The following is a 14,074-nucleotide window of genomic DNA, read 5'->3' as shown; positions in this document are numbered from 1 at the left end:
ATAATAAAGGCTGTATTCCATTTATGAGTTTACTTCCATGGCCGCTGATATTGTATACTGTCTCACTGGACTGGCTTACTGGGTCACTTATAATGGAGAGTTAATTACAACTGTGCGTCTCTATTTTTGTCCAGCAGGGGGCATAATAACTAAATACTAAATAATAATAAAAACTATAGCGGACACACTGCAGTCTAGACAGACACAGCCCTGTTATCTGCCAACGTGACCTTACATCCAGCATACACAGAACAACATTATATTCCCTTTCAAGTTGTGTTTCTGGATACTTGACAAGTAAGTCCAATATTCAAACGTTAGCTTAGTTGCTAACTTGTTCTATCAGCCGCTTTTAGTGCTAGGAAGGTGTTATAACATTTTTATTTCTCCAACAAGTTAACGTTAGCCCCGTTTTACTGTAACTTAGCTAGGTTACATGAACTTCAATCAGTGTCTAGTCTACTTTAGGTTAGCTTATTATTTGCGTAATATACCGCTAGAACGTGTTTAGTTAAAAGTATTTAATTGTTTTTAACATTTTGTAATAATATGAAAAATGTAGGATAAAGCAAAAAACAGAAGGAAACACTGCAACGTCAACGTGACAATTAACATAAATATTTGCATTCAAGATACGATTTTAATTGAAAATAAAATAAGATTTGTCAGTAACTTGTTAAAAAAGTTCTATAAATAACTTGATTCCAATAGCATTTCAAATAGACGTTCAACATAAATACAATATTGTTTCGCACATAGTTCATAATATCAATAAATGTAGCGAGCTATAATTAGTCTGTGTCTAAAGTGTATTAAGAAAATAATGCTAGTTTACAATTCTGTTGTAGCGGGCTCAACCATTTCCTGTTCACTGGAAACGCCGACTTGCTCACTTACCTACCATTTGTATTTGTCATTTCAATGCTTTTTCCCATAATTCCGATTTTTCCGGTAGCCGTGAAGCAGCATCTGCTTCCAGTATCTAGTCCACACAGCACACAAAATGTGTGTGTGTGTGTCTGTGTTCTGGATGCTTGAAAAATACATGCAGCTATATACAAAATACTTTTACTTTACTTTTTCGAAAACTATCAGGATTATAGGCCTAAAATTACTAGGGTAAAATGCTGTCTTACTTTTTTCCCTTTGTAATACAATAATCTATGAAGACTCACAAATACAAATGTGCATAACACCTTTGTAAATTTACTATGTTGTCACTCACACCATTGTTAATGAATAGGCTAATGTATAAATCGGACTCTGAGCACCCCTTGCTGGAATTAAAATAAATTACACCAATGCCACATCAGAGGGTGAACTAGTAGATCAGGTTCCTTTCTCATAGTGGAGACCTGGTCAGTTAAACAGTGAAAACCGGTGCAAGTTTTCATAAAGACACAAAATTAGCAATTTTTTATTGTTTGATTTTGGCAGATATGGGCTGTGGTAGTTTACTGAACAGGCTGAATTGTCTTACAGTTATTATGGTCACACTGTCTAGTTCACTATTTGGAAGTCTGAAAAACGTATACATCATGTGTTCACTTACGCTCCATCATTCCTGTGTGTGTGTGTGTGTGTGTGTGTGTGTGTGTGTGTGTGTGTGTGTGTGTGTGTGTGTGTGTGTGTGTGTGTGTGTGTGTGTGTGTGTGTGTGTGTGTGTGTGTGTGTGTGTGTGCGGCAGAAAATGACATAATTAGAAACCTGGCAGCTGGGGACTCTGTGTGGATGGGTCTGCTGCACCAGGAAAAACTGTGGTCTGATGGGAGCTCCTCTCTGTTTCGACACTGGACCAACAGGCAACGTTAACAGCTGATGGATAACAAAATATCAACGTAACACTTCTTGTCATTTTATGACCTTTCTGTCTCATAAGTCGTCCTTTCTGTCTCAGTTCCACCCAATGTAGGAATCTTCGGATCATTAGGACGAAATGAGACCAGTATCGCTCTGCAGTGGAATAAAGTGAAGAGCAATGTCCGCTTCATTCTCCAGTTTAATGATACAGATATAAACATCTCTGCAGCACATGGAGATGGACGAGAAACTCACACAGCCTCATCTCTCTCACTGCTGGAACTACATACACATTCACTCTCTTCTCTGTGTTTGAGAGCATCAGAAGCAGTGGAGTTAGCATTACTGCAGTTACTGGTAAGATACTTCAATACTATGCAGTATAGCAACTCAACACTACTGTAAAACTAGAATATGTTTGATGGGAAATATTCAATCATTGAATCTGCATTGACATTTAACTTACACAGCTTACACAGTAAAAACAATTCACCCAGAAAAATCAAATTTGAGAGTCCTTGAGGGATCATCATACTTAAATGCCCATTTTCAGTACAGTACGGACTTTAGGGACAGTTGTATATGTATTGTATGTTTGTGTATAACAAAAATAATAATTATATATATATATATATATATATATATATATATATATATATATATATATACTTATATGTTATATAATGTATTATAAAGCTTATTTGAATTTGAGAAGGAGAGAGTAGAATGCAGTATGGAATTAGATGATCACAGCTCTGGGTTCTACAATGATGCAATAACCAGTATGTGTGAATAAATTAGAATGTTGAGGTGTTATCTCGTGCATAAATTGCAGTCCCTGTACAAATTCACCTCAGTATCTGCCACACTCCCACAGAGGACACCTGGACAGCTCTGAAGCTCTGAAGCTCGAGGCGGGCCGCGGCAAAACCACCGGTCAAAGCTCAGCAGACCCTCAGATACATACTGATTACACAGATCAGGCTGACAACATGCATGATGCTAATTTCCTTTCGTTTTCATCTTATTTTCCCCGACTGTGGTCAGGCTTCCCGTGGGGCTCCCCGCCCGTCCCAGTTCCGCTGGGATGGTATACTGTTGATGTGAAGGCCGATCATCTGGCTGATGGGCTGGAGAAGTGTGAGCTCTTCAGACGTCTCCTGGTTACATATTTAACTTTGCTTCTACAGCATTTCACTGAAATGACAGACCAACAGTTCTACTGTATGTAACCAACCCAGTAAGTAGCCCACTGGTGACTTGAAGTCCAGTTGGCTAGGTTCAGTGGTGGAATAGTCTGTACCTACGTGCATTTACTGTAAGTATTGTAATTAAGTACAAATTTCAGGTACTTTTACTTTACTTGAGTAGTTCATGCTACTTATGGTGGTATTGCTACTTTAACCAAAGTAAACTATCTGAATACTTCCTCCACCACTGTTAGGTTAAACCAGGCTAAATCGGTCTGAAAATGGAAGTCTTTGAGGCATCCCGGTCCCTTTAACATCTAAGTACCTACCTAGATGTTATACTGCGGGGACCTACATGTCCAGAAGTCTTTTTACTTTTCTACCAAAAATAGCTTTAACCTGTCTAGACATCTGCAAGTCACCGAGTGAGTGAATACTGGGAGACGTCTGAAAAAAGTTTGACTCTTCAACCTGTTCCAGCCGGGTGTTACCCCTTCATGTTGACAAATTCATGCTCACTGTGTTTTGAGCTGTTTGGGGAGTGTCCTGCAGCTGTTTTGGTGAACTGCATTCTAGGGAGACAAAGGCCGTCTCTCAGGGGGTAACCCTGGCTTCTCGGAGCCTCTGCTGATGGTGGGCGTTTGGGCTGTGGGGAAGACTCAGCCCCGCTCTGAAGCCCTGCATGGTGACATCATGTGTCGCTGTGTGGAGGCAAGCCACCGCGGCTCAGTGGACTTGTTCCTCTGGAGCTTGAGTGGCTGCTGACAGCAGAGTGCGATGATGATAGGCCGGTCTTCGATGCTGCCCAGGAGCCAGGAAGTCTGCGTGCCAGTCCGCCTCAGAGCTCAACTTCAGACTTCTGGTGTATCTGATGTAGGATGCTGTGGTAGGATACACACACCAAACTCCACCAATCTGACCTCTGACTTTGGATTCTAATTGGACTTTTGTTAAATTGGTCTCAGGATGTTTGGTGTCATCATCATTTTAGGATTCCTAACTACTATCCCTCCTTGAATATCTTATTCTATATTTGGCATAAAAACATATTGTTGACTTGAGATTTGTTTATAGGAGAACAGAAATATAGATATATATATATATATATATATATATATATATATATATATATATATATATATATATATATGATATTTTTATATTATACAGGTTTTCTGCAGGTTTCAACAGGTTAAATGAGAGACTCTAAGGACCTGCAGAAACCCTGGTTATAGTTGTAAATTAAATAACTTTAACAGTATGTATTGTTACAATAAAAGTTAGAGATTTACTATAACTTTCCACATTGTGTTTGACTGTTTATAAGGAATTATTTTAACTTTTCCAAACTTGTGAGTCAAATCTCTCTCTCCTCTTTGTCTCAACTCTCGAAATTACTTTACTTTCTAATACTACTACTACTAAAACTACTTTGCTTTGATAAGTAGCGTGGTCTGTGTGAGTCAGATGTTATATAAAAACGTATGACTGTACGGAACTATGGTTTTATAGTTAAACCACATCTCTTACTGTAGGTGTGTTTTCTAGACTTAAATTTGTATCTTCCATTGACTTATAGTTTGGCAAGATTTTAATGAAGCTTATCAGAGGTTCAGTCAGGAAGACTCTTTATGCTCTCATTCATTCACTCTCTCTCTGTCTCTCTCTCTCTCTGCCGCTTCTACTCAATCAGCTGACTATGGGCGTTCACTCCTTCAGTTAAACCAACCAGATTTTTCCACGGTCTCTGTGAGCCAATCATATCGTTGCTGTCAAACTTTCTCCGCTGCCTCCATCCCATTCACCTTCACATCACATCATGTTAATGTAGACGTAACATCATTCCCAAAGCAAATCTACTTTACTTTTCTTTTCTGTAATAGTCACTTCATCCCTGCTTAGAAGTTTGTTACATCTGAGTGATATTTTGTTTGGTAGTGTTACATTTTTTATTGACACAATATTGTGATAATGTGTGTGAATATACTTAGTATATTTCTGTCCATCTGAAGCAAAGAAATGCAACCAAACTTTATTCAAGTATACTTTCTTGTTGTTGCTAAGTCCAATAGAAAACAACACAAATACAATACTATTATATGATACAATACAAAGCAATTCTACACAATACAAACCCAGTAAGGCACCTGATCTAGGCATGACTCCTCCCACCCCGGAAAAACATGGTTGTTGAAAAGCTGTGGAGAAAAAAAAAATCCCAGAGGGAGTGGTAACAGTGAGACTGGGAGGACTTTGGCTTCACAACTGCAGTGCCAGTGTTTGCCTTTGCTGCCTCAGAGATCAGGTTTCACATTCATTCACAAGGTAAGATCCCCTGCTGTGTTGTGCAGTGATTTACTTTATGTGGTACATCAAAACTTTCAAGATGATGCATGTTATTATATATATATTTGGATTTTAATTGGTGTATCCAATCCATGTTTCAAGCTAAGCTTATAGAGAGTTCTTGAAAGTGAGGGAGACTGAGTTGTAACTGCAGCTGGACTTTGGCCAGTGAGCAGCTTTGAACTGTTTAGAGTTTATGATATGGAAGTTCAGATGTGTTTAGCTGTGGAGTTCTACCTGGGCCTGCATTAAAGACAGCAGCTCTGAAAAATGAGTTTGCCTATACTGTAAATATATTTTGTAAATATCTTTATTTTTAAGTGATTGTTAATGTTACTAAAACACATTTCCTCGTGAGTCAGAATGTAAATGATTAATTTCCCAGGTATAATCAGTTAACACTGATCTTCTTCTTTGAGGTCATGGCCTCCCCCAGCGCTCTCCTGTCAGAGGTGCAGTTTCAGTGTTGCATCTGTCAGGAGGTTTTCTCTGAGCCTGTTTCCATCCCCTGCGGTCACAGCTTCTGCTTCACCTGCATCACATCCCACTGGGACCACGGCCTCGCCGTCAGCTGTCCCAAATGTCAGACAGTCTTTAAGGGCCGCCCAGAGCTTTGTGAAAACTCCTTCGCCAAGGAAATGTCAGAGCAGATCCGAGCGAGAAAGCAAAACGGTGTGATGCCACAGGCAGGGGAATTAATATATTGTGATGTGTGCGTGGGAAAGCAAACAAAGGCCCTGAAGTCCTGCATTGTGTGTTTGACCTCATATTGTGAGAGTCACCTGGAGCCACACCTGAGAGTTACCACCTTGAAGATTCACAAGCTAATCCAACCTGTGGCAACGCTGGAGAACCGGATGTGCAAAAGGCACCAAAGGCTCCTGGAGCTATTCTGCAGGAGCGACCAGAGGTGTGTGTGTGTGCTGTGCACCGAGACCGACCACAGCTCTCACGACACCGTCCCAGTGGAGCGAGAGAGTCAGGAGAAGAAGGTGAGGTCTGGAATTCCTTATAATCGTTGTGCCATCATCCCGTCAAATACATTGACCACCATTGATTCAGTTTGGGGTTTAATTCCTGTTCTGATGTTCAGGCTCAGATGAAAAGGATCGAGGCTGATGTGGAGCACATGATTCAGGACAGACTGCAGAAAGTGGAGGAGATCAAACACTCCATGGAGCTCAGCAAAGTAAGTTGACATAGATTATTAGCCTGAGCTGTTGCAGCAGCAGTTTAAACAGCCTTATGTATAAGAATGTAAGCAAAGAGGCCCAACATGTGCAAGAGTGTGTGCATAACAGAAAAAGTATTGGTACTACTACAGTAATGGTCCCAAAACATCTAAAAATATTTATTAATATAACATTGTTCTGCTTAAAATCTGTTTGAATCTACTTAATACAGTACTACTACTTAAACTCATTGCTATGAGGATCACTTGTTTTAAGTATTGCTTACAACACATGGAAATATTCTTTTAAAAACTAATTTGTCTTTTGTGTTTTTTTCAACAGGAAAAAGTTAAATTACATAGTTAAACATTCTTACATCTACTCCTCCTTCATTAAAAGAAATCCGGAATATATGAATGTGCACAATTTTTTTATTTTGTTAGTTTAACTGCTGTCTCTGTGTTTATCTGTGTTTTTTGCCCCCAACGGTGCCTTCCAGGCAGCGCTGCCTGGAAGGCACTGTTGGGAGGCACTGGTTATGGTTATGGTTATGGTTATGGTTAGGGTTAAAGTTAGGTGCCTTGAAGGCAGTGGTCACAGCGCTGCCTGGAAGGAGCAGTTGGGGGCAAAAAACACCATTGAGCCTTACTTTACGTAAAGTCTGTTTTTCAGTATGTGTGCTTTGGAGGTTTCAAGTTTTCACATTGCGCATGTGTAAGTTGCATACTGTAATTGGACCATGATTGGCTTCCATACTAATTGTGATCCTAATTAACTCAGATTTAAGGTGCGCACAGAGACATCCTCAAGTGTCAAGCGTGGAGGGGGACTTTAAATTGACAACAATACCAGAGTAAGCCAAAATCACCTGTGTGTCTGAAAACACCCTCAGACTCCAGAGGGTTAAACAAACCACTTGTTTTGTCCAATGTCTTTAGGAAAACTCAAAGAGGGACCTAGTGGAAAGCATGGAGGTCTTCTCCACTCTGCTTGGTTCCCTGGAGAGATGTCAGGCTGAGCTGGCCGAGGTTATCCAGAGGAAGCAGGCAGCAGCAGAGCAGAGAGCGGAGAGGCTTATCACAGAGCTGGAGCTGGAAATCACTGAGCTGGAGAGGAAGAGAAGTGAGATGGAGCAGCTTTCTCACACTGAGGACCACCTCCATCTTCTGCAGGTCAGGAGTCATCTCACAGCAACATATTTGATAGTTATACAAAGATACCAAGCATTCTAAAAAATCAAAATTTACAAACATCTCATCTTGTCTGGCCTCTTATCTGCTTTTTTTCTCTCTTATTTGACTTCTTTGTGTCAGAGATTTCCAGCTCTGAGTTTTCCTCCGTCTGCCAAAGCCTGCTCTGACATCATCGTCCATTCAGACACATGTTTGGGGACTGTGAGGAGAGCGGTGGCCAACATTGAAGAGCAGCTTCAATCTGCTTTGAAAAAGCTTTCCACTCAAGGTAATCTTCTAAAAAGATTACTTATCAGCATTACTACATTCTATGACAAAACAGCCACTTGCATGTCATGTACATGAACATTTGTTTCATTTTCTATTCCATGTTCCCATTAACTTACAGAGCACGAGAAGATGCAGCAGTATGCAGGTACAGTTGGACTTTAAAGACAGTAAAACAATGTCAGTAAAGAGACTCTAAAAGACATCTTTTAGCATCGGTCATCAGCATCTCTCTCTCCCTCTCTCTCTATATATATCTCTCTCTCTCATATGTTTTGTCCTATTTCTGAATAAAATTAAAATATGATGTACCTTGAAGGACTCGATAAAATACGGTATCAGTGAGTGGACAAAACAAGAGAATAATGTTAAAAAAACTACTGAAATCTGATCTTATAATTGCAATAACGTGAAAAAGTTTTCATTTGATTTATTGCTTCTTTTTATTAATAGTTTAGTCTGTATGATTTCAGTAACAAGCTCTATGGAGGTTTATTGCCATGAGACAACCAACAAAACTCCAAATCATCTGTGCACAATTTGTTAAATGGAAGACAATGCATGCCACAGGATAAAGAGCATAATGAAGCTAAAACTCCATATAAACTGTCCACTGCCTACCAGCCGATGTTCATCTGGACCCCAGGACAGCCAACCCTTGGCTGGTTCTGTCAGAGGATGGGAGACAGATCTGGGATGGAGATGTTGAGCAGAACCTGGTGGACATACCAGAGCGCTTTGACACAGCACCATGTGTCCTCGCCACCAGGGTAAATAAAGACATATGTTTAAGGATGTTGTGTCTTCCTGCTTCATTGTCAGTGACCTGACCCTCTCTTGCACTGCAGGGTTTCACCACAGGGAGGCACTACTGGGAGGTAGACGTGGGAGACAAAACAGCGTGGGACTTGGGTGTGGCTCGACAGTCGGTCAACAGGAAGGGTTTCGTCACGTTGAGTCCAGAGGACGGTTATTGGGCTATTTGTTTGAGGAAGGGCAGAGAATACCGGGCGTGTGCAGGACAGGCAGAGCTGCTGTGTCTCTCTCAGAGGCCGCGGGTTGTTGGGCTGTTCTTGGATTACGAGGACGGAACAATGTCCTTTTATGACGCAGAGGCCAAGTCGCACATCTATTCCTTTACACGGGTCCAGTTCACTGAGGCCATGTTTCCCTTTTTTAACCCAGATATGTGTGACAACGGCAGCAATAAATCACCACTTATCATCCGCCCTGTTAGTGGAGTCAGTGGAGGAGGGGATATAGATGACATTACAATATAATGGGAAATGTTCAGTGTCTGCTTTTCATGGTATTTTATATTAAACATCATGTAACTGTTCTCTCTCACTAGTTTTTGAATTGGAAAATTTGTGTTCCATTCACAATAATTTCACTCTTTGATCATGTTTCTGAATCTGCCCCTCCCTCAATAAACTGGTGTATCTGTTGTATGTGCTTACCTCTTCTCTTCCTCCTGCTTTTTATTCTTCCCTTCACTCATGCTCTCCTAAAAAGTAACACCTTGAGCACAGATCTTAGACCTGCCTCACTCCAATAATAACCATGCTCAGTCATTAAAGACCCATAACCCATAAAACTGACTTCAGACCAAGTCGTAGGTTGTACAACCTGTCAGTTGGTAATCAGATTAGCACAGAGATGGGATTAGCCTCAAGGCAGATGGAGCACTGAGAGACTTCAGGATTGAGTCCTGGGAGGAGGCATTATACACAAACAGAGCACTGTACACTCACAGGTATGTCACTGAGCTAAATGTATGCACACAAACGCACAGTGATTGCAAGTAATCATGTAACACTTGTGAATTCCTAAGATAATTTAGGAATTAGGAAACATTTCTGTAAAGAGAGGGCTAAAAGGGGTTGGGGAAGAAGGAAGGGATGATGAGGGATTAAAACTGATATCAGTCAAGCACAGGGCGGAGACACACACACACACACACTTAGAGAGCCTACATGTTACACTGGGATAATGCAAGAACACTACACATTTCTGTGCCGGATATAAAACCTCTTTGGATGACCAATAAACAAGGGTAAGTCAAATAACTTTTTTCAAAATAGTTTTAAATGTTGATGTCTGTTACTGTAAGAGGGAATATCAACATGCAAACCACTGTCCTACAGTGCCAGTAACTGTACCGGTAGGATTTCTGGTGTTTGTCACTAATTGTGTGGCAATGTCAAAACTAAGAAAATACATTTAGGAGTTGCCACATTAGGTCGATAACTTTATTGAAAATGTATAGCGAAGCTAAAACTGTTGGGGATGACAGCTTCTCGAGGCTTGAGCAGATTGTACACAGTGTACAGAGTCTTGAGGTTTTGATTTCCAGCATCACTGAAAAAGTAGATTGGTAACTACAGTATATACAGACCTTAATTTCCTACCTCTAGCCATTTTAGAGGTGTATCTGTGTATGTGTGTGATGGCAAGCACTGCTTCCAGCAGCTTGGATCTGGATAAGCCTGAAAGAATAATGTATTAAGGCTCTATAATTACACAAATGTAAATGTAACCAGTCATCGTCATAAGATTGAATTATACTTTTGGTTTCTCTGTTTTGCTGCAGTCCAAAGAACCTTTCGTGCAACCATTTAAGTCCACATTCCAGTTTGTAACTTCACCTGGATGGAGGCCAGTGAAGCAGCAGTGGCTATCAATATGACATGTTTGCTCTTATGATGTTTAAAAGGCCGGAGCTTTCTGATTGGCTGCGCCTGAGTAGAGAGGTGTGATGTCGCCAGTGATGGATGAGACAGCCGGGGATCTCCCGGTCAGAGACGTGGGACCGATGAGGGGGGGACTGATGCCAACTGTCCCAGGTTTGTGTGTATAGCTTATGCCATTATCTGTGTGTACATGTCCTTTAAAAGTTCCACTGATTAAAAGAAATGGAGAAAATTCTTCAGAGTTGTGCTAGATTGGCCCATTACTTTATTTTTTAAATCTAAGTTGTGCGTACCAAATATGCTTTAAAATTAGCTCTTTATTACATTCTGTGAATACATATTCCCAGTCTTGACTAAATCTGTCACTATTTCACTTTTCTCCAGATACCCTGCGTGATGTGAAGTCATGGAGGAAGCATCATGTCATGAAGACAAAAGGTAAACCACTTTAAAGTACTCATCCTTTCAGATTTCCACTCAAATTTTCAGACTCTACAGAGCATACAAAAGTAAATTTCCTGCTAAAACAACTCTCTTTTCAGTTGTCTTTGTGTCAAACATACAAAGAAAGGGCTATTTATATTTCTGGCTGCCTCTCTCTCTCTCTGTCGCTCTCTTCAGCAGATCCTCAGCGCCTGTTTCGGTTTCCCAGAGAGCATCTGGAGGACCTGTGTCTCAGACTGCAAGAGGAAAACAGTGTGCTAGGACAACACACTCGTATACAGGAGCAGAGGCTACGCAGGTAATAGAAACATTGGCACATACCCAAATGACTGTACCTAACACTAGACATTTGGGCGAAATTGGGCACATTAATGTGGCATCTCAGAGTAAGTTGGAAACAAAAGCTCTGTTGCAGCCCCAAAATGTGATTTAAAGAGATACAGTATTGTATTTATTTGGTAACAAAGACATTGCACAGCTTCTTAGCAGTACCAGACTTAGCTGTTAGCCTATTTATGTCTGTAATCCCTGGGCAGGAAACAGAGAATACCATCTCTGTTGAGGAAATAAAACAAAAAAGAAACTGGTATAAGTCCCCTAATACGGCTGATTTAACCTCTCCCTCCTCCTCCTTGGCTCAGGATGTCCACCAGACTGATTCGTCTCCGTCAGGCCCGTCCTGGGTCCAGTGCTGTGAAGGAGAGGGACATGGAGGACACCATACAGGAGCTGGAAGCCCGCGTGGCCATGCTGGAGAGCCAGAAATCAGTGCTGCAGAACAAGCTGAGCCTGGCTAAGCAGCACATTATGGACATTGGGGGACGCACGCCATACAAGTTCAGTAAAGGTGTGTATGTTGCACATGAATGTAGGCCAGGGTGATAACTGCTTTCTCTTCCATCTCTGACCTCCCTCTCTTCTTCTTCTTTAGGTAAAAGTATGGAAGTGGAGGGCGGAGTCAGGAGAGCCGCCCAGACTGCCCCGCCCCGCTACGGACCCCCGCTGGAAGACACCAGGGCAGAGATGGAGAGATTGTAAGTGTGTGATGTAGAACATTGAGCAGATGTTTTTTCTAACCTCACGATCACATCATTGTTCCGCTTCATTCATACTACCTGACTTTTTTTCTCTCCTCTATCCCACCCTTACTCCCAAACCCCCACACGACTCCACGCTGACCTCCCTCTGCCCCTCATGTCTCTCCCTCCCAGCAGGTCCAGTGTGACAGAGCAGGTGAGGGCTGCAGAGCTGGAGCTGACTGCCCAGGTGCTCAGAGACACGCTGAGAGAGAAAGAGAAAGAGATAGAGGGAACTGTGAGAGACATAAGGAAGCAACAGGCTGACAGACACAGGTGGCTACAGCATGAATACATTTTAGTACTTGTAGGGAAGCCATGTGAAGCAAGTGAGAAAACAATTCTGGATCCATTTTTTAAGTCTGATCTAAATAGTTTTTCTCTCCTCTGTTTAGACTTAAAGACCAGAATAATCTTTCTAAGATCCTTTAAAAAAAAATGAAAAAATCATCTGTGAAACAGGTGGGAGGAAAAGGTTTTGCTGTGTCAATTTACTGCAAGAGGTTGAAGTGCACCCCATGTTTACCCCATGTTCTAAATAGGACTAAAAGCATGTATGTTTTCTTTCAGTTGCTTAGAGTGCATGAAGAAATTAAAACTCACCTGGAAGAAAACATAAATGCTTTTACTCCTATTTAGAACATAGGGTAGTGGTGCAATTCAGTCTATTGTGGACTAAATTAGTATTACAACAACAAACCCAAATTGATTTTGACTTTTTCACAAAAAAAACGATCCTGGCAAAACTTTTTTTCAACTGTTCTTAAATTATAAACACAGGAGAGAAAACTATTTGGATCAGACTTGGAAAATGGATCACTGCATTTTTCTTTTCTTACTTACCATAACTTTGCTACAGTTGATGAAAAAATGATACTCAGAAACTGGACTGTTGGACCATTCACAGTGAATGCTCAGTCAGTAATCTGACTACTGCCCATTTTCCTTCTTAAGCAATGTAGTTCAAAGATGAGTAAGCAAGCCCTACAGTCAACACTGTAGTGCTCGTTCCACAACTAGCCACCTTTTTTTGCAGCTACCACTATAACTGCCTGTACAGCAACCATGTCAATACAAATAATGAATCCTGTTGTTATCTCTGTCAGAATAACTATTAGAGAGAACGTGGATCAGATCCGTCTACAAAAGCAGCTTTCGGACAAGAGCACTGCCCTGAGAGTCACCCAGGAGAAGTTCAACACCCTGCAAGAGGTTAGATGACCTTATTTGTCTATAAATCATTCATTTGTTCTTTTGGTAATAATTTGATTACATCAGCTTAAGAATTTGGGTTCAGTACTTTAGTCATTTACACTTATATCTGTTAACTAATGATCCTCAAAAGACAAATATGTGAATATGCCTTTCTTCTTTCCTTGCAGGCATATGAGAATCAGCTGGAGGAGGTAAATGGCCCCTTACACAAAAAAGCTTTATGAATTGCTCAAACTAATAGTCTGATGCTTTACTCTACTAACGTTGAGTGTGTTGTGTGTTCCTCCCAGAGTCAGAGATCACTGAGGGAAAGTCAGGGAGCTCTGCTGGAGAAAGTGGAGGAGCTGACTGAGCAGCTGAAGCATGAAAGAAAGAGAGCACTGGCACTGGAGGGACAACTTACCACCTCTACCCTGTCTCTACAGACCCTGGACAGGGTACCGCATCTGTATCTGCATGTTTAAATCCTGACAAAGAAACACTAGAGATCACGTAACGTGATGTCAAAGATTTCCTCCTTTCCCTTTCAGCTACAGGAGCGGATATTAGACCTGGAGGGAGAGAGGGATCTAATAAAAGAAAACTATGACACTCTGCTAGAGAGGTGAGAGTTAAAGTCTTCTAGGCCCTGCAAAACAATTTCTAAAATGTCATGGAGCTATGGTTTATGAGATATGG

At 41.1% G+C, this 14,074-nt stretch overlaps 1 protein-coding gene across 4 annotated transcripts in view; it reads left to right on the top strand.

Moving 5' to 3' along the window:
• Positions 1-9,346, top strand: part of LOC114573957 (E3 ubiquitin-protein ligase TRIM39-like) — a 28,626-nt gene extending 19,280 nt beyond the window's left edge. The window contains exons 1-10 of one of the 4 annotated variants that reach the window (XM_028606215.1): positions 194-297; positions 1,898-2,157; positions 5,063-5,315; positions 5,756-6,328; positions 6,430-6,525; positions 7,447-7,680; positions 7,822-7,969; positions 8,090-8,116; positions 8,593-8,738; positions 8,817-9,346. In XM_028606215.1, coding sequence (XP_028462016.1) covers positions 5,759-6,328; positions 6,430-6,525; positions 7,447-7,680; positions 7,822-7,969; positions 8,090-8,116; positions 8,593-8,738; positions 8,817-9,248 — 1,653 coding nt within the window. In that variant the 5' untranslated portion in view covers positions 194-297; positions 1,898-2,157; positions 5,063-5,315; positions 5,756-5,758 and the 3' untranslated portion in view covers positions 9,249-9,346. Of the gene's footprint in view, positions 1-193; positions 298-1,687; positions 2,158-5,062; positions 5,316-5,755; positions 6,329-6,429; positions 6,526-7,446; positions 7,681-7,821; positions 7,970-8,089; positions 8,117-8,592; positions 8,739-8,816 lie in introns of those variants that run through there. The other 3 variants (XM_028606214.1, XM_028606211.1, XM_028606213.1) reach the window with 3 other exon arrangements.
• Positions 9,347-14,074: the final 4,728 nt, after the last annotated feature.

This window comes from Perca flavescens, chromosome 19, assembly GCF_004354835.1.
Source record: "Perca flavescens isolate YP-PL-M2 chromosome 19, PFLA_1.0, whole genome shotgun sequence".
Taxonomy (NCBI): Eukaryota; Metazoa; Chordata; class Actinopteri; order Perciformes; family Percidae; genus Perca; species Perca flavescens.
This window is presented reverse-complemented; position numbering and strand designations above follow the sequence as displayed.